At 51.4% G+C, this 26,026-nt stretch overlaps 1 protein-coding gene across 1 annotated transcript in view; it reads left to right on the plus strand.

Annotated features, from left to right (window-relative positions):
• The window catches only part of ZFHX3 (zinc finger homeobox 3), a 122,223-nt gene that overhangs the window by 65,992 nt on the left and 30,205 nt on the right, over positions 1 to 26,026 (plus strand). Inside the window, 1 exon segment of the mRNA XM_063410903.1 lies at positions 1,853 to 2,084. Within this exon segment, the coding sequence (XP_063266973.1) occupies positions 1,853 to 2,084 (232 nt within the window).

Below are 26,026 nucleotides of genomic sequence, written 5' to 3' on the forward strand. Positions count from 1 at the left end.
GCCCCTGGGGCCAGGGCAGAGCCTGGCAGGGCCCATGAGGCTGCAGGGGCCAGGGCAGAGCCTGGCAGGGCCCATGAGGCTGCAGGGGCCAGGGCAGAGCCTGGCGGGGCCCATGAGGCTGCAGGGGCCAGGGCAGAGCCTGGCGGGGCCCGTGTGTCTGCAGGGGCCAGGGCAGGGCCAGGCTGGCCTGGCTGAGATGGGCACGCAGCTCTCGTGACGGGCCCGCTGACCTTTCATGCCTTAAGCCATTCGTCTTCTCCTGGCTCAGGAAGAGGGTAACACATGCAAACAATAGAAATGAGATGAGGAAGAAGTTCTTATAAGGGAAAACAGAAAAAAATCTTTTGAGGGCACCAGTGGGATTAGTGCCCTCGTGGATTTTTCAAATATTACAGTGAATTTAATTAAATACATCGTGATCCCAAAAGAGGCTAGTCTAATTAGCCAGATCTAGAATACATTTATTCTCTTTCCTCGCTCTTCCAATCAGAAGCCTCAGCATCAGCTCATATCCTATTTTTAATCATTCCTAGACTCAGAGGGCTCTCCTTCCTCCGTGTGAGCAAGGCACACAGCGCTGGGTAATATGTGTCTTTAATCTTATCTCAGCTGTAACTGAGATAATAAGCATCAGAATTTTTTTACCAGAAGGTCCTGGCTGCACGTAGGCAATATTTTTGATTGACAAACCCCAAGATCATGTCCAAATCACTGTACTTGTGCCTTGGGCCAGTGTGGTGAGGAGAGTTCCATGAGGTGACACAAAGACTCAAGGAGGTCGTGGGGTTGGATGGGAGGAGCTGACAGGGAGTATTGCACAGCTGAACTGTTTGGTGAGGGATGGAAACACCAAAGGCCGTCAGGGAGGGATCTTTTGTTGTTTCACGTTGGTGCTCATTTTTTCTCGACTAGTGACACACTGTGGAATTGGGAAAGTTCCTGTGACTCCCACTGCCCAAGGGGAAGGGGCAGCAGCTGTGCCATGGCAGCCAGCGTGGCTGTGCAGGGTAAATTCTTCCCTCTGCTTCTAAGAAATAATTTCCACATCTGTGGGATCCATGACAGGAAATGGCTGCTTGTTTCCCCGGAGGCACAGACCTCTATACCAGGGGATTGATAGATTTTGCCAAATAATTGTGGTATGACAATCCAGAATTGGCTGTGTTCGCTGTGACCACACAGCTGGGAGGGGACAGGGCTTCTCCAGGTGCTGGCCTCTCACGGTGGGACCCAGCTGTGTGCTCACCATTGGCGTTCCAGCCCAGGTCTCTGTCACATCCATCTTACAGGCCAGGCTGCTGCTTCCTTCCTGATCCAAGGGAGTATAACCTGGATGCCAGGGCGGGGAGAGCTGGATGATGGACAGGATGGCTCTGCGCTCTGCTTCCATACACTGTGTCCAGGACTTCTCTATCTAATGGGTTTGTTGTGTTCTAGGGTTGCTTTGGTTTTACTCTTCCTAGTTTTCCAGGAGAATTTACCAAATTTAATTTTAAGCTTGTTTTGCAGTTGGATCCCCTCCCAGGAAAAGCTTTGATTGTGCAGGAATGAGCCCTGAGTGGGTCGTGAGCAGGTGTTACTGCTGGGTCTGGTGCTTTCCCTCTCTGAGGGAGGTGATGTTGTCTGTGTCCACGTGTGCTTTGTGCCCATTTTGATGTGTTTTGGTTTTCATGTTCTTCAGTAGGAGAACGTGTAATACCTTGGGAACAAACAGGCGTTGTCTCACTGGATCTGTGACAAAACGTGGTTCTTTCACTAATTCCCAGGTGGCTTTTGGCAATTTACAGTGGACTAACCCAGGAGAGTGGGGGTGATGAAGGACATTGACATCCCTTGGCTTTGTTCTCCACAGCACCTGCAGCATCACGAGAGCGGGGTGGAAGGTGAAAGCTGCTACTACCACTGTGTGCTCTGTAACTACTCCACCAAGGCCAAGCTGAACCTCATCCAGCACGTGCGCTCCATGAAACACCAGCGGAGCGAGAGCCTCCGGAAGCTCCAGCGCCTCCAGAAAGGCCTTCCTGAGGAAGAGGAGGACCTGGGACAGATCTTCACCATTCGCAAGTGTCCAGCTGCCGAGGCCGGTGAGTGCTGCTGCCTTGGCGTGAGCGGGGGCGTGAGGGGCATCAGGCCCACAGTGCTGGTTGGTGACAAACTTGGTGATGTTCCTGCTTCTGTTCCCTGCTGTGGGCTGACAGTCTGTCAGTAATACATTGCAGGAATCCCACCTGCCTGAGGTGGGGTTTGGGATGTTGAAGTGGGCGTGTTGGTTCAGGTCGGTGTCTTAAACCTGGAATATTGTATGAGCATCTGAAGATATTATCATATCGGGACAACTCAACAAACCAGTGCACCAGCAGATATTTTGCAGTGAGTCAGGTGGTGCCCTGAGCACCAGCATAAGCTGTGCCAGCTTGGCACTGGTTTCTGGGACTTAGCCACTCTGGATTGGGAGGGGGAGCTGGGCAAAAGGGGTGGGCAGGACATGCGAGTTTTCCATGTCTCCTCCTGATAAGGTAAATAAAGTGAAGGGCTTGTATGAAACACTTGCGCTCACACAGATCACGGGACAGGGATTGCAGCTGTGAATCCAGCAAGAGTTAGTGTGCCTGAAAGGAGCAGTTAGGCCAGATGGAGCAGAGGTGGTACTTTGTTTAGTCATGTGAAGGGTTGAGGCGTTTTTAATGTTCTGAAAAACCCAGGTCTCCTGAAGCCCTCTTTGGAGAGAGGAGGAGAATCATCCTGGGCCAGCTGGTTTGTGTGCTGTCAAGGCACAATGGTGCTGGAGGTGGAGTGTGCCAGCAAAAGCCTTCACAATCCTCATAGCTTTAAGCAGGAGTTTTCTCTATGACTGCTGTGAAAATGGGTAAATCCTACAGATAGCCACTCTGGGGAACTGGCATTCTGCAGTGAATGTATGTGGAGACAAGAAAGGTGATCTTGGCTGAAAGGATTGAGAAGGGACAGCAGCAGCAGCTGAGAGAAAACAAGTGGGGTTTTCAGAAATGTCCCTTGAGTTCACATCTGGGTCCCATTGCTGCTATGGCTGTGAGTAATGAGGTTCTGAACAAAACCTGAAACACCCCAAGAGTGAGACAGGAGACTTTTCATTAAGAGTTAAATTCAGTCTTGTGGAAAAAAGTGCCCAATCTGTGTGTGTGGTGGCCCAGCAGAGTCGAGAGCGTGGAGCACGTGTCCCAAAGGTGACAGTGACAGCGGGAGCGCGGTGGCTGCCGCGGCTCCCGGGGACAGCGGCTCCGGCAGCCCGCGCGCCGTGCTGCTCTGCCACAGCAGCACATTCCCACCTCAGAAGGGTTCTTTGGGCAGGGCTGGCGGGTGTGAGCTGCTTAAATGCAAAATGAGCAGAGAGGGGAAACCATCCGTGCCCTTTGTGATAGACAGAACAACCTTGAAAGCCTTGTTTACTCTAGAAATTTCTGTTTGCCTTGTCTTTTACTGTACAAACCTTATCTTCCCTATCCGGCCACCCAGATTAGGACATGGCAGGTACTGGAAGGGCAGGAGCTGACTGGCTGGGAGGGAGAACTCTTTGGTGACCATTTAAAAAAGTGTAATATTTTTGAAGTAAAAATCCTGACAAGTCACTGAAAGGAAAGCTCGATTTACAAATATTTTCATTTTCTTCAAGCTTGTTGGTTCTTCAACAAAAACTGACAGCAAACAAGACAGTTTCTTGATCATATTTTATTTCAAAGGTTATGAATACAAGCAAGAATAAGGCTGCAGAAGGCAAAGGGGGTATCTTGGGTCAGTTTTGCAAGTCACTTTAAGCTGAGATATTTAATTTCAAACACTCCTCGAGCTCATTGTTGATCTAGTGGAAGTGGGACACCTCTCTGTCGTGCTGGGCCAGGCATCCCTGCAGAGATAGGAGTCAGGTTTGGGTGAGAAGCTGCTGTAACCCCAAGGGCGAGAAGGGGTGCTCCCATCTCCCACTCATTCTGATCCCGTTACATCCCCCAGTGTGGGGACGTTCAGCTGTAGGGCACAGGGACAGTGTGAATATGTGCCCTGTGTCTCCTCCTGCTCTCTAACAGGTTCTCCCCTGTGTTCCCATCAAGGTTTTTATTGCTGTTTTCTGACCACTGGGTGGACTTTTCCCCGCTGCCTTTTGATAAGGCCTCTCTGTGGTATTAGATATCAGGCTCAGACACCTTGACAGACACTTGTCCGTGACACTTGTCTGGTCTGTGGCTCGTCTCTGCTGGGACAAAGGGACAGGGACCAGTGACTTTTTTGCTGCTTTGCTGCAGTCCAGGTGCAGTGGTCGGTTCTGTCCTGTGGCCTCGTGTGGGGCAGTGGAGTCGCCCCATTCCCCTCCTGCTCCGTCCCATTGCTGTGGGGTGAACGCTGTGTGTACCTACTCTGTGTGTACCTACTCTGTGTGTACCTACTCGCTGCTGTGTGCAAGCATGTAGAAGGCAGTGCTGTCTGGAAATGAGTAGATATTTGCTTGTGTGGATGCATCTCAATCTGTTGGAAGAGAGCTCTGATCACACCTTAATTAGTCCTCTAACAATCTGCAAAGGTCAGTGCCAATTGCCTGTTCATTTACATTTGTAATTGTGATGGTTCTTGATTGCACATTAGTTGTAACTCCCTCCCTCCCACCCTGCAGAAGCACAGGCAGCCTGAGCAGCCGCTCCAGGGACACAGGGACCTTTGTCCCTGCCTGTGCCAGCCCCTCAGCTCTCCCCAAAAACTGGGTATCTTTTGGGGAAGAGCTTTAGGATCTGCCCTCCACTTCCAGTAAAGGGATGATGAAGTTGTTGGCAGGGAAATTATATGGACATCAGGCAGGAAACCCAATCCTCCTTGAACTGGATAATTAAAGACAATTGAACTTTCCTGCTTGCTTTGAGAAGTGTGCTCATTACGCAGGAGATGGGGGACGGATGGAAGTTCAGCTGGTTTGTCGATCAGAGAGAACACAGCTTCAGGGAAAGGGGTATTGTCCTCTCAGGGTATTTTTGGACACCTCTTGCTGTGGTATGTGGGCTGCTGCCGCTGCAGATGGCAGCCCCTTGCTGCAGGAGCATCTGTGTAATGTTACCCATAAGCGAATTGATTTTTAATGATAGGGGTTTAGAGAAAAAAAAGTGAAGGAAGAGTGACCATATTAAAAACCAAAATGTTCTCAAGATGTTCTATGAATGCACTTACAGCTCATTAGATAATGACAGAAACAAACGTGAAACAACCGGTGCCGAATTTGCATTCTGACTTTGCTTCTTTCCTCCCAGAAGGCATCAAGCACCACACCCGTCCCTGTGCTGTGGGCTGGCAGTGGCTGCCCCAGCCGCAGAGGCATCACCGTCAGGGGGACAGGAGCAGGTCCCACGTGCCCGGGAGCCAGTTTGGTCAGGGAGTGGTTTGCAGTGTGAGGTTTCTCTCAAGCAGAAGGGAGGCTGGATGCCAGCCCAGGCAGTTCCAAACTGGGCAGTCCTGCAGCATGCCTCAGTACCTCACCCGCTTCCTCGAGACTGAGGCACTACTCTCTGGTTCCCCCCTCTCCTGTCCAGGCTCTACCATTCTTTTCCCTTGGTGCCCATTTCCTGGACTGGGAATTGGGACCAGCCTGTCTGTAAAATGAAGCAAATTGTGGAGAAAAGGAGAGGGGGTCTTCCACAAAAACCTTCTCCGAGGGAACCATCAGGTTATTTTCCCACCTTCAAGAGTGGGCAACCATGCAAAGCATTTTTCCTTCACCATCATCAACCATGGAATTTTCTAGAGCAGGGATGTGAGATGTGTCTTTGGAGTGGATTTTTCATGAGAGCAGACTCTCTACTTCCAGGAGAACTTTAAGACTTTTGAAGTGAAAGTCGGTAGTGACAAATAACATTTCTCCTCACTTGCAATAAATGTAGTGGGATCTGATGTCCTGTACTTGGTCTCCATTAATGACAGTGTGGTCATTCTAAATGCTGCCTGTTGGTCTCCAACTTCTGCTAGAGGTAATGGAGCGTTTCAGAAAGAAATCACCAGATTGTTTTGTAATCTCTTTCCAGTTTTCAGTGGGGCTTGATTTCACACAGCAATTAAAAACTTACCAGAGCAGATCACCTGTATGGTGCCTGCAGGGAAAGGGCACACGGAGTCCACGCTACAGTGTCTGCCACTCAAAACCACTCTGCAGCTCTGCTCTGGTGATGATGCCGCAGTTACATGTCTGAAATATGTGGCCCTTGCAAAGGGCTGGGGAAGTAATTTCCAGGCTTGTCCTTGATTGACACATTTAATAATCAGCCAACCTAGGTTACAGCCTGAGCTCCTGTGTGCAAACACCAAGTGCTGCCCAGCTTCATCCATCCCTTGGGCTTTTTACCTCTCACTCTCCAAAACTTGACAGTGCCTTTTCCCACCGTGTGCTGTGTGCCCCGAGGTCAGCAGCCTGCTCAGCTTTGCTGGGTGCAGATCCAGCCTCAGCAGCAGCCCGTGCGTGGTCAGGGCCGGGCCAGTGGCGCGGGTTGGGCGCCGGGCCCTGCCCTGCCCTGCCGGGGCCCTGCCGTGTGCGCCGGCTCCTCGGGCCGGTCCTGCCCTGGGCTGTGCAGCAGCTCTGCTGTCCCAGGTGGAAATCCCTGCCTGTCGTCTCCTCAGACACAGGAGTGAGACGAGGGATTGTCCTGTTTTGAGAAAACATTCACCCATGGTGCACAGCATATGTGTCCTCGCAGCAGAGGCAAACAGCCCTGGGCGATGTGCATATTGGGCTGATTGAACTTGCAGTTCCCTTTGCTGCAGCAGTTCTAATCTCCCTGCCAAGCTCACCAACTACCCCCACATGCAGGATTATCTCTTGTTTCCAAGATCTTGTGTCACGTGTGTTCATTTAGAGGACAGTTTGTTGCCTTCCCCTTTGTTGTTCTGATGAACCTTAGAATTTTTTCATGTTTTAATGGATTGAATGGCTTCAGGACCTTTTACCTTTCCAGCAAATTCCTAACGGAGTTGCAGTATTTCTGGCAAGGTCTCTCCACTCGGGGCCATCCCAAGGCTGGGCAGATGAGAGTCTCTCCTCTGTGATCGGGCAGAGAGGTAGGGGGAAGGTTTTGGTTCTGCTTTAATTTCACACTGCTTTAATGGTCACTGAAATCAAAGGTGTTTCTGGCAGCCATGGATCAGGGTGGCTGCAGTCAGTTGGCTCCTCCAGAAGGCCTGAGGACATGAGGAGAATTCAGCAGTTTGAGAAACTTTTAGGGGTCTTTTCTTTCCTGGTATTGTCCCGCAACATAATTTCTGTCTGTTGCCTCCTTGCATCCTTTCTCTCACCTAAATTTTGGAGAACCCCATTCCCATCCCAGTAGCATCTCTGTCCTTTTCCATTTGGGATGCCATGGGGCTGTTGAGGTCTGGCTCCACAGAATGCAGGGATAAAGTTGGTTTTCTTTAATATCTGGCAGAGGGAGATTTCCTTTGTTTTTTTTACTTTTGGGGCTTGGTTTTGAGTTTAAAGTCAAGAGCATTTGTGCCTTAGCTCTGCTTTGACCAACCAGCAGCAAAGAGATAATCTCGAAAGGATATGAAAGGTTTAATCATTTTAATTTTGTTTTTATTAAAGTTGGTTGTGATTTTTTTCCTGTGCCCCTGGTGAAGGGGGGCGGTGGCAGAAGCCTCCCCAGAGCCTCCAGCATCCGGTTAATGAAAGGCAGCAGCACCCAGCCGTGGCAGGAGTCTCCAGCCACCGCCTGTCCTGGGGAGCTCGTGGCTTTCATTAAGCAGAAAGAGAGGAAGCTCTGACAGCTGACTTGTTCTAGAATGTTTTTCTTTTTCGACTGCATCTTAAAGCCCTTTCCACTTAGGAAAAGCAAAGCAGGAAGTATCACCAGATGCTGCAGTACAACACGATGAGGCTCCCGGTCCCTCTTCTTCTCTGCTTTTTTCTCTGTATTCAAGCAAACTCCAGAGCCAGACTGAAGCCCAGCTGTCAGAGCTCGGCATCTCCCTGAGCTTCATTTCCCTTGGGACTCAGGAGTGGCATCTCTTGGTACTCTGTCCCTGAAGATCTGCTGTTGATGCCCAGTGCATGGTGCCCACTGCACCTTCTGCTTCTCTTCCCTGCTTCTCTTTGCCCCCTTCTCCTGCACAGATTTAGAATAGGGAACTCTTCTCCTGAGAATGTGGAGGTGGTTGTTGCAGTGGTGCAGGTTAAAGCCTGAAGGTATCTCCCTGTGAGGGGTAAATCAGGCTGTGAAGACATTGCAGGTACTGCAGCATGGTCCCAGGGTGTGTTGGAGCAGGTTAGATGTCCATGTGAGTGACATGGGATTCACACTGACAGCACACTCGCCTCTTGGTGAAGGTTCCATCAGTGTAGCCATGCTGCTTCTGTCCCAGACTCGCCCCTGCTCAGGTGCTGCGTCTGACCTAAACCCCTGCTTTGATCTTCTGGTGACCTGAAGAAAATGAAACCCTCCAAAACATTAGACACATGCTCCAGCAGCTGTTCCTCCACTTGTGGCCCTGATTTTTGATGTTTCTCTCATAGACTGTGTTGCAGCAGCTCATATCCAGCACCTTCCCACAGGTCTGACTCTTTTAGCCATTGCTGCGCTTCTGCTTTCTCCCGTGCTGTGGTACTGGGCTTCAAATTAAATATCTTTGGAATGAACATGCCTCCTCCTGTATGCCCAGGTTCATGAGCTGAAAGAGTTGCCTGGCTGCTGTGTTGTTGTTGGTGTATTAGTTTGGACTCTTCTCTTGTTCCGCTGTTGACCTGAGCTGAGAGGGGCTGGAGCTTCAGCCCAGAGTCTGAAGCTCTGAGCAGAGTTGTGCTGGTACCTCAGCGCCTTTTTCCCTGCTGACACGCCCAGTGACACCCTTGCTGGGGACCCTGGCAGAAAGGAAAGGTCGGTCATGTTCAGCTGGGCACAGGCTTTGTGTTCGGGGGCAGCAAGGATGTTTGACTGGTCTGTAAGTAAGCAGTGGAGCAGGGTGAGACCTGGAGCATCACACTGATGTGCCTTCCTGTTTGGAAGGTGAGTTTGAAGCCTGCTGCCACCGAACGTGCCCATTTGGAGTTATAGGCTTCATTGTCCCATGTGAAAGATCCATTTGTTTATAAAAGCTGAAACAAGTCTGCAGGGTCATGCTTAGCACTGTAAGAGAATGTCCTTGCACCTTCCCCTCTTCAGGGAATATCCTTGCAGAGCATCAGCTCCTTTCCTGGTTGTCCCTGCCTTGTCCCTGCCGTGGTTCTCTCATAGTTCGTTCTGCTGCAGGAGCACGTCTGATGGTCTTTAACTGGCAGGACTGAAGGAGGAGCCCCCCCATTACCCAAACCTTGCCATGCAAGCCCAAGCACTGCCCAAAATGAAAAAGTGCCTTAAGACCTTTGTTCAGAGGAGATGTTATGAGGATAGGAAGTGCTCTCTTCCACCTCTAATCTGTAGGTTGTGGATTTAATTGCAAGAGATATGCAGCTTGGGTTCTGAATTGGATTGCTTTTTTTTCTGTACGAGCCATAGGCAAAATGAGATTCCATACATGTTCAGGGGGATGATTTGTGAAACAAGGTTTTGCAGCAGCTGGCTCAGGCTGGCAGTGACCCCTGGCCTGGCCTGTTCCAGTATTCCTACTCTGTGGTGTGCATGTTGGACCACTCTCCTGTGTCCCTGCTCTGGTCCTCTGTTTGCCTGTACTTCTGGAATGCACTTGCTTCCTGTCTCTTCTGCGAGACCTATTGATCCTCTGATGACATTAACATCCTCAGAACTGCCTGGGAAGGAGCTACCACATGCATTTATTTTTCCACTAAAATTGTGAGATTGGCTAATAACGTGCCTGTCAGCACCAATGTCCTGCCCGCTCTGACTGTTTCAGAGGGAAATCTGGGGACTCATAAACAAATAATAACCTACCCAAATCAAGGTCTCATCCTTGTTCCTACTAAAATTCAGTTCATGCTCTTAAGCAAGAGGGTTTCTTTTTTTTCCAGATACTCGGTTTGCTTTTCCAAGTTGCACATCTTGATGCTTTTGCCATATATTTTGATTTCTTGAGGCCACAAGTTCCAAAGGTTAATTGGGAGCTGTATGAGAAATTATTATCTATATTTGCTTCCAATTTGCATTTTTTCCCTTTTCTTTGTCAGTCCTTCCAAGAGTGGTGAGTGAGAGAAGCACTGTTGGTCTGACTCTACTGAACCTTCACTTGGATGCTCCTGTGAAGGCCACCTTCAGCTCAAAGAGCCTGAGCCCTCTCCTCCTCTGTACTTCCTCCTACTCCTTTTCAGGCTTTTCATTCATGTGTGGTCACTTCATTTAATAAATAGCAGTGGTTTGGGGTTTTTGGATCTGTTCTACACATGTGCTTTCTCCCCTGCCAGCATGTCAGGTGTAGGTTTGCACTGGTCTGCAGGGATGTGCTGGCCTCTCCACACAGAGGTGCACCCCAGACATCCCTGCTCAGTGCCCTCCCTGCCCCAGCCTGGGGCCCCAAACCCCTAAATGTCAGTGTTGCTCTGGTATGGTGCCTATGGGGCCCTGCGTGGTCCCCACCATCCCTCCCCAGGGTTAGGGTCAGGGCACCCCAGGGGCACAGCCCGATGTGACCTCCCACCTCTGTGTTCACATGTGCAGACGCTGCTGCACCTTCTCTGGCAATGGCTCTTGCATTTGGTTACCAGTTAGCTGAGGCATTCTGGCCTTTTCCAACCCCCTTTCACGGTGATGAAGGTTGAATTAGGGCCGAGTGTTTGGGATTGTTCCTTGGCCTCCACTGCTACTTTGCTGCCTCCTTTGTGGCCAGACAATGGGATTAATTTGGCCTTTGCCAGCCGTGCTCAGCGCCAGCCGTTCCACTTCAGTGGCGCAGCCACCTCTCCCTCCGCAGCACCCACTCCCGCTCCTCCCGTGCTCTGTGTGTGTGTGTGGCATGGAGGGTCACTCACGGTTTGTTCTGTGTTGGCCTGGCAGGGTCAGGGCCCTGCTGGTCCCTCCTGCTCCGAAGGACCTGCGGGGCGCGGTGACCGCCCGCTGCCAGGCCAGCCGCAGCCCCTTCCTCGTGCACAAATTGGCAAGGACTAACCTTGTCATACCCAGTGCGGCGCTCACGGGCGCCTGCCTCCGAGGGGCAATCATGCAGGCATAAATTCGGAAAGTTGCTAAGCTATGAGCAGTCTTATGAGCATTAAAAGTGTCCTCTTTGCCAGAAAGGTCATTCATAACTTGGCTGCGCCGCTGATGTACAGTCAGTGATATTGATTGATTAATGTATAAAAAGCACCAAATCCATTTGCTTCTGTGAAAGAGAATAAAGTGCAGTCGACTCTCTCTTTATTTTCACCTCATCCTTTTGTTTGAAGGACGTTTTTTTTTCTCTTTTTGTTTTGCCAGCTAGGTTTAAGGGGGTTACAAAAAGCCAGTTTCTGCCAAGTAATGCATTCACAAAGGGAACATTGATTCACATCAGTGTCGCTTGAATTACCCTTAAAGGTTTGCCAAGGAGTTGTTCTTATATTAACCTTCTGTTCATCAAAGATGAAATAAATAAATAAGTCATAAAATCAGCTTCACTGGCCATGCTGGAGTTGGATGCAAAACAGGAATTTCTCCTGTTTGGAATTTGTGTTCCAGGTGCTGCACCTTGGCCCCTCTCCCCAGGCTCTTGGCCTTTTCCCTCCTGCAAAGCTGCTCCCCCAGGGCCCCAGTCTGAGCTGAGACAAGTGTTGATGGTTTTAGGAAGGGGGGCTCCTGCAGGGGAGTATTTTCAGAAGGATGTTGTATAAAAAGTTCATTTAATCATTGCAAGCATAACTGGAATGATTTCTGTGCGGTACAGTGAGGCCCAAGGCATTCTGCCCTGGCCAGGGCTGGCATTCTTCTCATTCACCCAAGGTCTTGTTTGTTTTTGTGGACTCATTTGGCCACTGGTAATTAATGATGTGTTGTTCTCATTTTCCTCTAGTTAATTCTGAAATGGGAGGTACCTTGGTGCCCACGGAGCTTTGTGCAGCACCATCTCACCTTCCTCTCTCTCGGGGTGCACTGGCATTGTCCACATCCATCCCGAAGTGCCCTTGCCCCCTGTGCAGGCAGCGAGGGCCGCAGGAGTCTGTTCCTGTGGTGGGAGGGCTGGCCCGTGAATCCCAGATGTGTCTGTCCTCTGCAGAAGGAGCTCTGTTGCTTTTCCTCAGTGCTGTTTAATCAGACCTCTGTCCCTGTTCCAAAACTGTGCAGTGCTGTTCTGTTCTCTAGAGCAGAATTTCTTTGGCTTCGCTCTGCATGTCAGGCAGTGGATAAGCATCACACTTATCCAGCAAACACAGAGCTTGGAAATCAACTTCCCTTGGAAACATCTCTACACAAGGTGTCCCCACCTGTCACAACCCACCATCCCCAGCACAAGAGCCCATGGGAACCCTTGGGTCCTCCACGTCGTTTCAGATAACCTGAGCCCTCCCACCACAAGGGATGCCCTCACTCTTGGCTGCCAGTCTGGCTGCATCTGGTGGGCTCCTCAGCTCCCAAAGCACTGGCTGGAGCCACAGAGGAGCTCAGCTCCTGAGTTCTGCTGAGATCTGTGGAAGCACTGTGCTGGCTGTGGCATGAGCAGCCTGCAGTGCCCGTGGTCACATGCACTGGTGGTGTTCTGGTGGCGCTCAGTGCTGCTGTTCCAGTGGTGCTTGGTGCTGTTGTGGTGGTGCTCTGCACTGGTGCCCGCGGGTACCTGAGGTCCCACCAGCCTCCCCAGTGCTCCCCATGGCACCCCTATTCCAGCATCTCTTACTGATGGAGAACGATGGTGATTACCCTGCCAGCTGTGAGGGTGCGTGCTGGGGTGGGCACTGCAGGGTCCCTGCAGAATGTTCCTCCCACGTGTGTCTCTGCCTCCTCTGCCTGCGTGGCGCGTGTGCTGTGGTGGGCCCTGGACCTTGTGCTGCCCGTTCCACATCCCCAAGGGGCAAACCCCAAACCCGGGCATGGCTGACAGCAGGGCTTGGCACGTTTTCCCCATGACTGCTGTACAATCCGAAAGGAGAATCACCCTGGTTTTCAATCTTTTTCTCCGACTGTGGGAGCACTGCAGCCGGCCGAGGCCCCCTCCCCCTCTGGCGAGGCAGTGAGGATTGGATCAGATGATACGGAGTGTGCATGCTGAGAATGAATCCATTTTCTCTCCTCCATCTCCCCAGAATAAATTAGAATTTGCCTGATTTAATAAAATGGCTTCATCTCTCTGCCATCTTTTCTGTCTCCCATGCGTTTCATCCCCACCCCCACTGCAGAGGAGCAGACCTGGCCTGTGTCGGGCCCTGTCTGGGGCGGGCGCGGGGTCAGCCAGCACCGCCGGCCCACGGCTCTGGCCAGGACAGCACAGGATTTGTCCCTGTGTCTCCATTTCCTCATTGTCCACAGCAGTGGCTGTAATTGCTGTTGAGGTCAGTGTAATTTACTGTCCATCTGTCATAAACCTGCCCTCGCCAGGGATGTGACTGCCATGCAGAGTGTTTGGGGATAGAGAGGGGCTGGGCACAGGGACTGTGCAGCCCACATTTGTCCCAGCACCATGCTCTGTAAGTAGCACGTGTGTGTGAGCACACAGAACGGGGCTGAGTGCTGCCACAGACCCCGAGGAGGGGGCCAGATTTAGGTGGTTTCACTACAGCCAAACCTTTTTCTCTTGCCTGGATCTGGTGCTTTAATTCCTGTTTCCTAGGCTGATTTTTTCCTTTCCGTTCTGACACTAATTGCACCAGGCGCATTGGGAGTGGTGGCTGCTGAGCGGTACCAGCTAAATGTTAAGAAAGGTTTTAAAAACAGACTGAACTCTTCCTTAATGAGGCTCAATCGTGCTCTCCTCCGGGTGGTTTTGTTTTGCTGATCTGTCAGTTTTTCGAGGATTTAATTGCACTTTTTTCATATTAGTCTTTGAAATGGGGCTAAGCAGCTTTCTCTAAAATGCAACACAAAAAAGAGATGCTTCTCTATTTTCTTGCTTTCCTTTCATCACTCTGGGATCATCATCTGCCACTGGCACCTGGGAGCCCGCAGTAGTAAAGAATAAAATACGTGAGAGCACAAGTGAAGGGCAGGCTGTCCTGCTCTGGCGGCCCCACACCTGGAAACCCTTGCCAGTGGTTCCCTTTGCCTCCCAGCTCCTCTGGCTGTCTCCAGTTGGGTCACCACTCATGCTAATCCTGGAAGACCTTCCTAATGTTGAGTTTGAAGGGAGAAGTAGGAGGCAAAGGCTGAACTGGCTTGTCCAATGTAGCTCATTTCCTGCAGAGATGACACAAAAATGATCAGAACCAGGCAGTGCTACGGTGCTCTGGAAATGGTCGTAGCCTCCTAGAGCAGCGGAGCTTGGCAGAGCCTCTGGAGCCTCTGGAGCCCAGGCCCTGCTGGCAAGAGCTGTCTGTGTGGGGTCTGAAGCATCTCCAAGGTGTGAAGACCCCCAGCCTCTCTGGGTCCCAGTGTGCAGCTGCTGCAGCGCTGGGAGTCCAGGGCAGGGGGTGCCGAACAGATGATGCTGGGGTGGAGGGGGCAGGAGAGAGCAGGCAGATGTATCCAGGAGGCTATTATCTTTATGGCATAGAGAAAACACGTTTGAAGCAATCAGCGTGGAATCCTTAATGGCTCCACTTCCTCGTGCTCTCCTCACGGGACAGGTTGCACAGCAAGCACCGCCCGCCACGCTCTGCTTTTCACCAGGGCTTTGTTTTGCAGAGATGCACAAAGCTGCTGCTGAGTTTACTGAGGATGCTGATGAACAACAGAGCAGTGAGAGCTCCAAGCCACCCAGCAGTGACTCTCTTTCCTTAGCCTGCAGTTTATTTTATGTCTCTTTGCAATTGCAATTGCAATTTCTTATTGTTCCATTTCTTCTTCCTTTCCTCTAGCTTTATTTCTTTTCTTCTTTCTTCTTTTTCATGTTTATCCCTTAAATATTTCAGTCTCTTATTTCTAATCTCAGCCTAAGAAAGCCTGTTTTCTTTTCTTGTTCCAATATGTGCCTGCCTCCCTGTGAGCTCCCAGTACACCTCTCATGAGGATGTAAAATCTAAGAAGCAGATCTTTGAGATTTCAAAATAAAATAAAAGTAAACTCTGCTTTAAAAACACTTTAGCAGGAAAGCCAGGCTAATTGTAAATCAATGAGTCTTAAAATGCAGCATTGATCTCCAGTTAGAAGTTTGAAGGGGAAAGCAGTAATTACTGTACTGAAGGTAGATTTTTTTTTTCTCTTAGCAAGTTCTGGGCAGAAGGAAGGCTCATTAGGGTAGCACTTCAGAATCTGAGTAATTAGTTTAAAAAGTACTTTTGTGGTGTTATTCCCTTGGCTAGAAATTATTGGAGTCCTCACAGATTTATAGTTCTGCTCTGATAAAGTTTGATTTATTATTGTGTTTGGTGGGGAAGATCCTTCCTACAGAGTCACTTGGGTGAAGCTCCAGAGTGGAGGTCAGGCCAGGAGGAATTGCTGTGGGTACCTGGGGCCTCCTGCCAGCAGGGGAACCTCAGCCCAGTAGGGTGGATTTGAGCTCTTTGTGAACATACTCTGGCCAATACCCCAAAAGAAAACAGAGCAGACATTAGGGAATCAGAGCAGAGGCTCTGACTCCTTGTAAGCATCGTTGGCCTCCTGTCCAGTTACCTGCAAGGCCCTTCTTGCTCATGGGGGACATGGCTCAGATCTGTCTTCATCATGGCATGACAGCTCTGTGCTGTCTCACTGGGCCATCCCCTGTGCCACCCTCCTCAGGAAAGCAGGACTGGTCTGCCAAGACCGTCAGGCTCCCATAAGCCCATGGCATTTCTCCAGGGGTTTACCAGCTAATTCCTTCCAGGAGCAGGGTGATCCTGCTCTCCTTTTCCAGGCTGAGGCAGAGGAAGTGGCTGCAAGCACTTGTGGGTGCAGCCTCGTATGACATGGTCTACGTTTGCTCTGGGAGGTGGGATAGGGCACAAGTATCCAGGGCTTGTTGTTCCCTGACAAAATTATGCTAATTTGGGGAACTGACCCTGGAATTAGCATTAATCCATGTGCAGGAAGGCTTTGTGGCATGGCTGGTGAGCCCATCTGTCCTTGGGGAGCAGGTTTGTGCTCCTGCCAACCTCCCCAGTGTGTTAAATCGGGATAGTTGCAGTCTGACTTGTCAATCCCGTACCTCTGGCTGTGGCTGTTCCTGCGAGCCAGACTCGATAAATATTTTCACAAAAATGATTCCGTTTGCAGGGACTGTCATAGATCTGATTCTGCAGGGGAGGAAAGGGGAAGGTCTCTGGAGGCAGAAAACCCTTGTGTGGCAGAAAGCCTGCTGGGAAGTCAGCTCAAGAAGAATTAGAAACCCTTTAAATAAATGCTTACTTGACATGACTCTGTCTCCCCCAGTCTAACAAGCAGGGAAGCGAATGGCAGCCGCTGGCCAGAAATTGATTGCATTAATTGATATGCCAATAAGAGAGCTTGTTACATCCGCCATTGGTTAGGAGGCCGGCTAACAAGTCCCGCTGATCAATGGAACCAATAAAGATTTCATCCATTAATGAGCAACATGGTAATTAATGTTATCCATAAACCAATTAGCCTGGGTAGCTAATGTGCTGGTTAGCACAGTGAGTGGTGGAGCCGTGGGTGGGCACGGGCCAGCTGGTGCACAGGGGACATCACCTCCCCTGTACAAGGAAGGCACCATCACCTCTCTGGTGTGGAGGGGACATCACCTTCCCAGTGTGGAGGGGACATCACCTTCCCAGTGTGGAGGGGACATCACCTTCCCAGTGTGGAGGGGACACCACCTTCCCAGTGTGGTGGGGGCAGCCCTCTTCAGTGAGGCCACAGAACTTGGAGCAAGAGCTAGCTCACTCTGGGCCTCCCAAAGTGAGGAAGCTGGGAAGGTGGCTGGTGGGATAGGTCACATTGCTGGGAAGGGGCATGCTTCTCTAGATTTTCAAGGCACTTTCAATTATTTCTTTCACTTTTTGGAACTTCCGTGTAACACACAAACACCTTTCCCACTTCTCATATGTTTGTGGAGATGCACAGGTTTCCATAAGTTGTGTTCCATGGTGTAAGGCAGCATTTGGGTTCTTGCTCTGTCCCTGGGAGGCTGCTGGAACCCCTCGACCCGCAGCCAAGCGCAGATGCTGCTGTGCACAGTCCTGCACTGGGCCTTCCCACACCACCAGTACCAGTAACGATGTTAACACGGGTGACACAGCGTGTAGGTTGAACCCTCCTGCCTAAATCCACTTGCTGGGTCCTGCCCCAAGTGCCAGCACCACTGTGGCATCAGGACTGTCCGCAGGGATCAGGACAGGAGGTGCAGGAGCAGCCCCAGGCGCTAGGCAGCATCAGTCCCACAGGCTCCACTGTGGAGTTACCTTGGATTGTTGGATATTGACCCTGGGAGACCCCTTGTGGATTCCCTAATTGAAAATTAATACCAGATCGATGCCATGGGCAATTTGCATATTGATCATAAACAACTTTGAAGGCACCAAGTGTGTGTTGAATCAATACTCTCTCGAGCAGGCTGCAGGGAGAGTGTCCCCGTGCCTCGGAGGTTCGTGCTGGCGGAGTTTGGGGAAGGCAGTGGAGGTGCTGGGGCAGGGGTGGTTTGTGCCAGACTGGGGGCACAGCATGGAGCTCACTGCCTTTTCCTGAGGCTCCCTTTGGCCGGGGAAGGAGGGGATGGGCTGTTTGTTTGCTTATTTTAAAGCTCATGGCCACAGCCCAGAGGCATCCCAGAGAGCAGGGGGCATCACCCTGCCCCGGGCACACAGCCCTCCCTCCACACCTGCCACTGCAGCCAGACACTGTCAGCAGAGGTTTCCAAAGGCAGAGGCGCTCTTTTTCTGAGGACACCAGAAGGGAACCTGGCAGTGATTTTTCCCTGGCATTTTCATTTTACATTTGCTCAATGAGGGCAGTATTTAGACCCTTCTCTGTCTGCTCAGGACAGTTACGGTTATTTCAGAATGGTTTTGGGCTGAAGGGAACAAATATTTTACATCAAACTCAAATAAAACCCCTAAAACTTAACCTGAAAATCTGTAACTCATCCTTGGAAGCTTCTGGCACAGAGGGATTCCTGTGGACGTGGAGATAAAGTATATGGACAGGCACTGCATTACCTGCCCCTCCACACACATGTGCAGCACAAGGCAACGCCTCGGCCCCAGCAAGGGAACCTCCTCTGGCCTGGCCATAGACAGAGCACAGGGAACAGAGAGAGGGCAGGACTGGAAACCCACATCCCAAAGTTGCCACTTATTTTAGGAGCAGCCGGCAGCTCCAGGAAGTCGCTGTGCATCTGATTAGCGTGTTACGGGGCTTTCATTGACTCGGCCGTGCTGTGCTGATGAACTGGGGCTGGGGACAAGCGCCTGTAATTGAGAGAAATAAATTCTTATCACAGGCCTCTGCTGGAGTCGCCACCTGTGCATGCGCCTTGCTCCAGGTTCCAGGAGTGGATCCAGTCCCCAGAGCACCTGACGTGCCCTTGTTAGTGGGAAGGAGCCAGGCTGAAAGGTTCTGTCCTCGCAGTCTGCTGGCATGGCCCACCTGGTGCTACCTCCCTGCTTGGCCACAGGCTGGCAGCTTGAGAGCTGTCAGTACCCTCACGTCTCACTGGGAGCTGCTCCATGCTCTTCCCTTTTTCTTGATCCTCTGTGTTTCAGCCGTTCTCTGTTGTTGCCTGAGATCTGATGACAAATGGAAAATCCTTCCCTGGTGCGTGTCAGGAGACATGGGCATCACGGGGGAAAGGGGTTTGTGATGCTGCAAAAAAAATAAGAATGAAGGTATCATTTCCTTGAAAAGAAACCCATCTGCTGTTTTAAATTAAAGGGGAAAAAACGGGTCCGGGGTGAGCAGGGCTCTGCAGCTCTGGTCAGCGGTGGGCAGCCCTGTCCCCGCTGCGGCGGGGCTGGGCTGGGTGCCCCTGGCCGCCCGCAGCCCCGGCAGTTCTGCCCCTTCTCGGGGCTGGGGACAGGCTGTGGCAGTGGGGACGTGAGTGCAAAGGCTTCACTTGACATTCCCTGACCTCCCGGTGCAGCTGAGTGCTGGAGAGCCAGTGCTGAAATTGCAGTCGCTTTCAATTACCCGAAGCCAAGAGAGTGGAGAAAAGGGGGCTCTTGGCTCCAGGAAGCTGAAGTCACTGCTGCTGAAAGCTCGTTAGTACAAGGGGAAAAGCAATTAGTGACGTTTTGCCAGTGCCACTAACTCAAGCCCAGGGAGGAGCAACCCAGACCAGGCTGTGGCCATCCCTTGCCGTGCAGGGTGATGTGGGACCCCTCAAGCACGCCCTCAAGGACAGCTCCATGGCTGCGGAGCCGTGAGCTGTCTCCCCTCCCTGTTCTACTCAGCAGGGGTTTGTTGTGCATGCAAGAGCTCTCTTGTGTTACCTGCTCCCTCTTCTGCACCAGCCCCGGGGCTGTTTGGTGTCGGAGAGCTGTGAGGGGGCTGGCAGAGGGGTGGTGGCATGGGAGTGAAGCCTCCGTGGGCTGTCCACTGACAGCACTTGGAAGTGGGCTCTGTCTTCGAGGGGCTGCCTGGCTGCCGTGGCCTCTGTTCTGCTGCAGTGAAGTGAGACCATGACCATTCACACCAAAAACTTTGGTACTGCAGCTCTACCAGGCCGTTTTTTCTGCCTGGTGAACCTGCACAGGTATTGCCCTGGTAGTACCGGAGTCCAGCCTGCTGGGTGTATTTCTGTTCTTCTCAGGGCTCCTGGGCATGCTCACCGCCCTAGCTCTGAAGTCCCCTGCTCCCCTGCCCTGGGTCAGCCCCACCACTCCCTTCCACTGCCCCATGTCTATGTTGGGAACTTGTGGTGTGACGGGCTGCTGGGATATTTTAATTGTCTGTAAACCAGGGCACTGCAATTATGGCTTTCCCAAGTTTTTAGCTGAGCTTGAAAGAACTCGAAACAGTTGGGGAGGGGGAGAAAGAGGGTCAGCAAGACATTAATTAACTTTTCCTTGGAGCAATACCATGGAGAGGGAGAACTGAGTAGGAGTTGTATATTTAAAAAAAAAACTAAACAGAAAGAGCACATTTTAGTATTTCATTTAAGTGTGGTTTGTGAGGATGATGGGTTAAGGTTGTTGGGAGCTCTCCTGTGCATATTCAGCCCCTAAGGCTAAGCATGAATTAATTATAGCTCATTTTTGTTATAGTTATAGTGTTCTCAAGATGTACCTTGCTGCGAAGTTGCTAAAGTTGGCTGTTAACTTCAGCTTGGCATCAGCACTGGTTTTGTTTGTGGATCTCCACGGTATTTCTGAAGTGAGCCTATATTCCCAGTGAGCACAAAGCACCTCTTGCTCTACTGGCACAGTCTGCTGAGGGCCTGCAGGGCTCTTCTCCCAAGGAACAAGTGACAGGATAAGGAGAAATGGCCTCAAGGTGTGCCAGGGGAGATTTAGGTCGTGTATTGGGAAAATTCCTTCTTGGAAAGGGCGGTCCAGCCCTGGCACAGGCTACCCAGGGCAGTACTGGAGTCCCCATCCCTGGCAGGATTTAAAACCCTTGTGGATGTGGTACATGGGGACAGTGGAAGCCTTGACAGTGCTGGAGGAACAGTGGGACTCAGTGATCCTAGAGGCCCTTTCCAACCCAAGTGGTTCCATGATTCTACAAAACCTGCCATTGTCTGCTGGAGTAGTTCCACCCCGTGTCTTTAGCAGAAGGCCAGGGTTGCCTTCCCTCACAAAGTGGGGCTGGGCACCCGTGCTCCTGCCGTGTCACCTCTGCCATCCAGCTCCTCCATTCTCTTCCTCACACGGGTCCCCTTTGTCTTTAGACCCTTGTCCTGCAGGTCTCTGTGTGGAAACTGCTCTGTCCTCTCCCTGCAGACCTGGAGCTGGAGATGGGCTCTTTTGTTTTGCTGTTTGATCTCTGTTTGTGTTTTTGCATGCATCTCCTTTCCAGCTGATTCCAGTTTGGAGCTAGGTTAAACTGTGCAAAATACTGTTTAAAAGAAAAAGAGAAAGGAACTTGTCAAGATGCATTTGTTAGATCACATTTAAAATGAAACAGAATTGAAGGTAGTTTTTGTCCAAGAAAGAGAAGGCTGAAAAGCCGTCAAGCCGCAGGAGAAAGCCCCTCCTTTGTTGTCCTCCTGACATTGAAGTGTAATTTTTCATGGTTATTTGGACTGGAAAATGGGGGGAAAGGGAGAGATGGGCTTGCGATTATTTCCCATAAATGACAACACAATCACATCACGCTCCACTACAAACATGCTCAAGGAATTTGCCTTTTTTTTTATGTTTCATGTGTGAAAATAACAGCAACCTTTCTAGTCCTACTGAAATTAAAGGGGGTAAGTCCCTATTGGGTTTCACTGGCTTAAAATATAGCCCAGTTTGCAAAAAACATGGGCAGCCTTGTTCCCAGAGAGTGGGACAATGATGATGCTCTCCCAGGGAAGGGGTTCTTGGTTGTGCATGCTCCATCCCAGGGTGTGTTCAAGGCCAGGTTTGGTGGGGCTTGAAGCAGCCTGGTCTAGTGGAAGATGTCCCTGCTTATGTCAGGGGTTTGGAACACGATGGTCTTGAAGGTCCATCCCAAGCTGAAACAGTTCTGTGACTCTCTGATGTCTGTGTCAGCTGAGCCCGCTACAGTCAGCAGTTTCTGTTTGTCAGTGAAAGCAGCAGAGATGCTCTGGCCATGCTCTGGAGTGGAGCTGTCTGGGAATTAAGTGTCATTAAAGCAAGGTACATGTAGTATCATATTGTTTTCCTGCAGCTCTTTGTCAGATGGGACTCATCCACCAGCTTTGTATCCAGGCTGGAGCTTCCATGGCATTCCTCTCGTAACCTTGCTTAGTGCTGCCTTTGCACTGCTTGGAGCCCTGCTTTTCCTTTCAGGAAAACAGTAGGAATGAACAAGCTGATGTAGAGTAATCCTATTAGGAGCTGGCACAGATGGTGTTGCAGCACATGCATGCATCCGGAGTGGGAGCTGAGGTCAGACCCGTGTCTGGGCTCTATCTCTGCTCTGTCACCACAGCAGAGTGCATGGGCCCGTGGGCATGGTGTGAGCTGGGAATACCCTCCCTGTGCCTCAGTGCCATCCTGAGCCAGCTGCACCAGGCCCTGCACGGTGACCCTGGCACAGCTCAGGGCCAGCTGAGCTCATCCCTGGCTTCCAGGATGTAGGAGGGCATCGACCCACTGTGGACCTCCCTCTTCCTCCACGTGAACCCGAACCTTTCTACCCAGGGGGACTCGGGTTTGCAGCAGCTGACAGCAGTTGCAGTGTGGCTCAGGTTTTTTAGCAGCTGACAGCAGTTGCAGTGTGGCTCAGGTTTTTTAGCAGCTGACAGCAGTTGCAGTGTGGCTCAGGCCGTGGGCAGCCCCTGCCAGCAGCGGTGCCGTGCACAGCCAGCCCTCACCTCCCCGACAGCCGCCGGCAGCCAGGGCTCAGGCCTCTCTTTCTGTCTGCTTTTTTGGCTACTTATCCTGAAAAGGGGAGCATCAGAGATTCTTTTTGTTCCAAAGGAGAGACCCTGTGTACAATTAAAACTTGTTTCTGGTAAACCTCATTCCAGGAAAGATGAGCTTTTAACAAAAGGCTTTTGACAGCTGCAGGGTATTTCATTTTTTTAATGCCGAATGAAAAATCAATACATTTTTCTAGGTTATACATATTCAGAACAGGCTTGATATTTCCATTATAATGGAAAATGGGTGTCTGCACATCTCGCCTGTCAGAGCTGCACCGCCACATTTTCCAAGCCACTGCTAAATATTTCAAACCTGATTTGATTGTGGTTCATGACAGCTAATGTTTCTCAGCTCTCAAGCCTGCCGGAGGGTGGAGAGGCAGTGCACGCTCTTTCCCATGCCTGCATTTCCGCCACCCCAGAAATGCCCTTTATCCCTTCGGATAAGAGATCTGGGTTTGTTAAGGAAAATCTGGCTGGGAGAAGAAGAGGTGAGAGGTCTTGGGCTTTTTGAGCTGGTCTGGATTCCCATCAGCATTTGCCGACTTCCCCAGCTCTCAAACTTCCTGGGTCTGGGAAGGCACAGACCTCAGTGGTGTGATCCTGTGCAAGTGCACGCAGCAGTTTGGGTATGTTTTGGTGTGTGACTGAGTCAGAGGTTCCCTGACCTCTACAGAAGTCAGATACTTGTGATTTTCCAGACTCTTCTCCTGCTCTTCCCCCTCCTCGCCCCAGCCCCCCCTGCCCCCCGCTTAGTGAATGGTTTAATTTTAAATTAAAAGGAAATACTGCTCTCTAAAATGATTTATTCATGAAGGAATCAAAAACTCTGCCTAGGATTTTGTGTGGGGCAGGTGGATTGGGATAGAAGAGCAGCTTCTTTGGCTCCAGGGGCTGCAGTTCCTTGCTCTCAGTGTTGATCTGAGCACTGGCAGTTGGAAAATTCCTTTTAAAAGTTATTAATAAAGCACCACGGACTCAGGGATGGAGCTCTGGCATGGGAACCATTGCACAGTGTGTGTGTTGTTTGGATTTCCCAGAGACATGATTCCCCCATACAAATCCTACAGCAGCAGCTCTTGCACCTCTGAAGTCTGAACAGCCCTCTGGGGACGAGGGCTCAGGGGGTAGTGAAAAGGTCATGGTGGTTTGGAAGTTCCCCAGGTCTTGCTGACCACTGCTCGTTCAGCCTCAGGAGCTGGGGCCTGCACGCTCTGCTGCTCCTGTGGGCCCTTTCACGAGGGCGGTGGTGGGCGCTGGTCGTGTGCAGCGTGTCACCAGTTTGCAGTGGCACTGGAAGCTCCTTGTGGTGTGCAGTGGATTGAGGGGAGGAGCAGACCTTTCCCCACCAGATGTGCTGCTGGCCTTGTTCTCAGAGAGGCATGGATGGCTGGGTGCCTTCATACAGGTGTTTGCTTTCCAGACCCGCCCTGCCCCGTGGAGCTGCCACTGTGGCTCAACAACCGCAGAGCTCTCTTCAGAGAGCGTGGGCACAGACCTTTCAGGAGCAAGAGCTTTCCTGCTTTTGCTGTCAGTGCTGAGGTCTGCTTGGCAGAAGCTGGGTCAGACATGGGTGTGAGTGTTGGAGACAGGTTCTCAGCGGCTCAGAGCCCTCTGCAGCACACAGAGCCAGCCCGGGCTGCGTGGCTGTCCCCACCGTCCCTGGGAGCACCGGCGGCTGCGCCACAGCCAGACCGAGCCTGGTGAGCAGAGCAGCCCCAGCCCTCCAGAGAGGTCTGCTGCAAGGGGATCACGAGGCAGATGGAGTTAGCGTTCCCCCTCCCCGGGGCTCTGTGCCAGAGGCCCTGGCAGCAAGGAGCTGAGCAGGGATGGTTTGAGGACCTACCCAGGCTGGTCCAGAGCCTCCTTGGGTGGATGCCTTAGACTCTGCTCCCTTCCCATCCTGCTTTAGAAAAATTACTTTTCAGAAAAAAGCTCAGGGTGGAGCAGGAGGAGGATTTGCAGCTGGATCTGTTCCCTGCCCTCTGCCTAGCAGAGGGTGTTGAGCCAGGGGCAGTTTGTGTCCTCAGGGGAGCGTTCCCCGTGCAGGACTGTGGAGTGCTCATTGCAGAGATGTGGGGGCTCAGTCCAGGCTGGTGGTGAATGGACGGAAGGAGCTGCAGCTCCAGCCATGCTGGGGACTTGCTGTTTGTAGCCTTGTTTTTTAATCATTTTCTCCTATTATTGGTATTCATAGCTCACATTTTTCCGGTTACTGTCAGCCTGGGCTTTCATCCATTTTAAAGAGCTATTTTTTCCCTTGTTGATGATGATGATGGTATAAAGACAGATGGTGTAACTGCTTATGAATGTCCTATTTTATTCCCCTCGAACCAGACAGCACACTGGAAGACACGTATTATTTCCACATGCTCAGGTTAGAGCCCAGACAGTGGCTGAGCCTGGCTCGCCCTTCCTCTTCCTCCCATGCCGATGCTGACACCTCCGGGTCGCAGCTGGGAGTGCCGCTGCACCAGGCGCCCTTTGTTGTTCAGCCGGGCTGGGGGCTGGGGCTCGGGGCTGGGGCTGGGGCTGGGGCTGGGGGCTCAGGGCTGGGGGCTCAGGGCTGGGGGCTCAGGCTGGGGGCTCAGGCTGGGGCTGGGGGCTCAGGCTGGGGCTGGGGCTGGGGGCTCGGGGGTCAGGGTTGGGGGCTCAGGGCTGTGCGATGGGGGGCCAGGGCTGGGGCAGTGGGTGGTGGGCTGCAGACCATGGGCAATGGGGGCCGTCTCCTCCTGCTGTCCAGGGGGGCCTCCAAGCACCTGAGCCAGCAGAGAATGGTTTAAATGATGATTTAAATTAAATATAGAAACCCATTACCAAAGGTTTTTAATAAAACCAGCTAAAACATGCTTCCACAGCAGCTGCCCCAGCTGAAGGGACACCCTTGCCCTGAGTGAAGTGGTTTGAAGGCACCATGGTGGTGGGGTTGGTTTGTTGTGTTTTTTCCCTAGAGTGGAAAAAAGATTGGAATTTTAATTTCTGAAATGTGAACCCAGCTGCTGGTTTCACAGCCCTTCTCCCAGCAAACTTGAGCACTTGGCTCACCTGGCAGACTGCCCAACTCACCCCTCCACAAAGATATGTGTATTTCTACATGTTGGATGCCTTTGTCAGTGCTGCCACCCATCTCCCCTCTCGCTCCCAATTTAGGCTGTCATATTCTCAAAGCACTGCTGAGTATCTGCAAGCTGCTAATACATATTTTTAATCTGAATTTCTAGCCCTGTCTTTGTTAGGAGGAGGATGGGGGTTGGTGCTTGAACCCATTAGGTAGTTCAGGTACATCTCAGGATAGTGTGGGTTCATGGGATTTGCCATGACCAGATAACATGAGTTAAAATTCTAAACTATCCTGCCCAAAAATGGTTGTAACAGCCTAGAAGTGCCCTTTTTAGCCCAGTGGTGGGGTAACCCTAACCCCTGTCAGTTACAGGGACTGTATGTTAATACCCATAGTAACAGATGATAATGTGGCTGTTACACCCTGGTGTAAGGGGTCTGGCAGCCACAGCTCTCACTCCCAGTGCCCTACCTGACGAGGTACCTTGGAGTGGAGCTGCCCCACGCCAGGCTGACACACTGTCCCCATGCTGTTGTTGTGGGCTGC

Source organism: Prinia subflava, chromosome 13 (genome assembly GCF_021018805.1).
Source record: "Prinia subflava isolate CZ2003 ecotype Zambia chromosome 13, Cam_Psub_1.2, whole genome shotgun sequence".
Taxonomy (NCBI): Eukaryota; Metazoa; Chordata; class Aves; order Passeriformes; family Cisticolidae; genus Prinia; species Prinia subflava.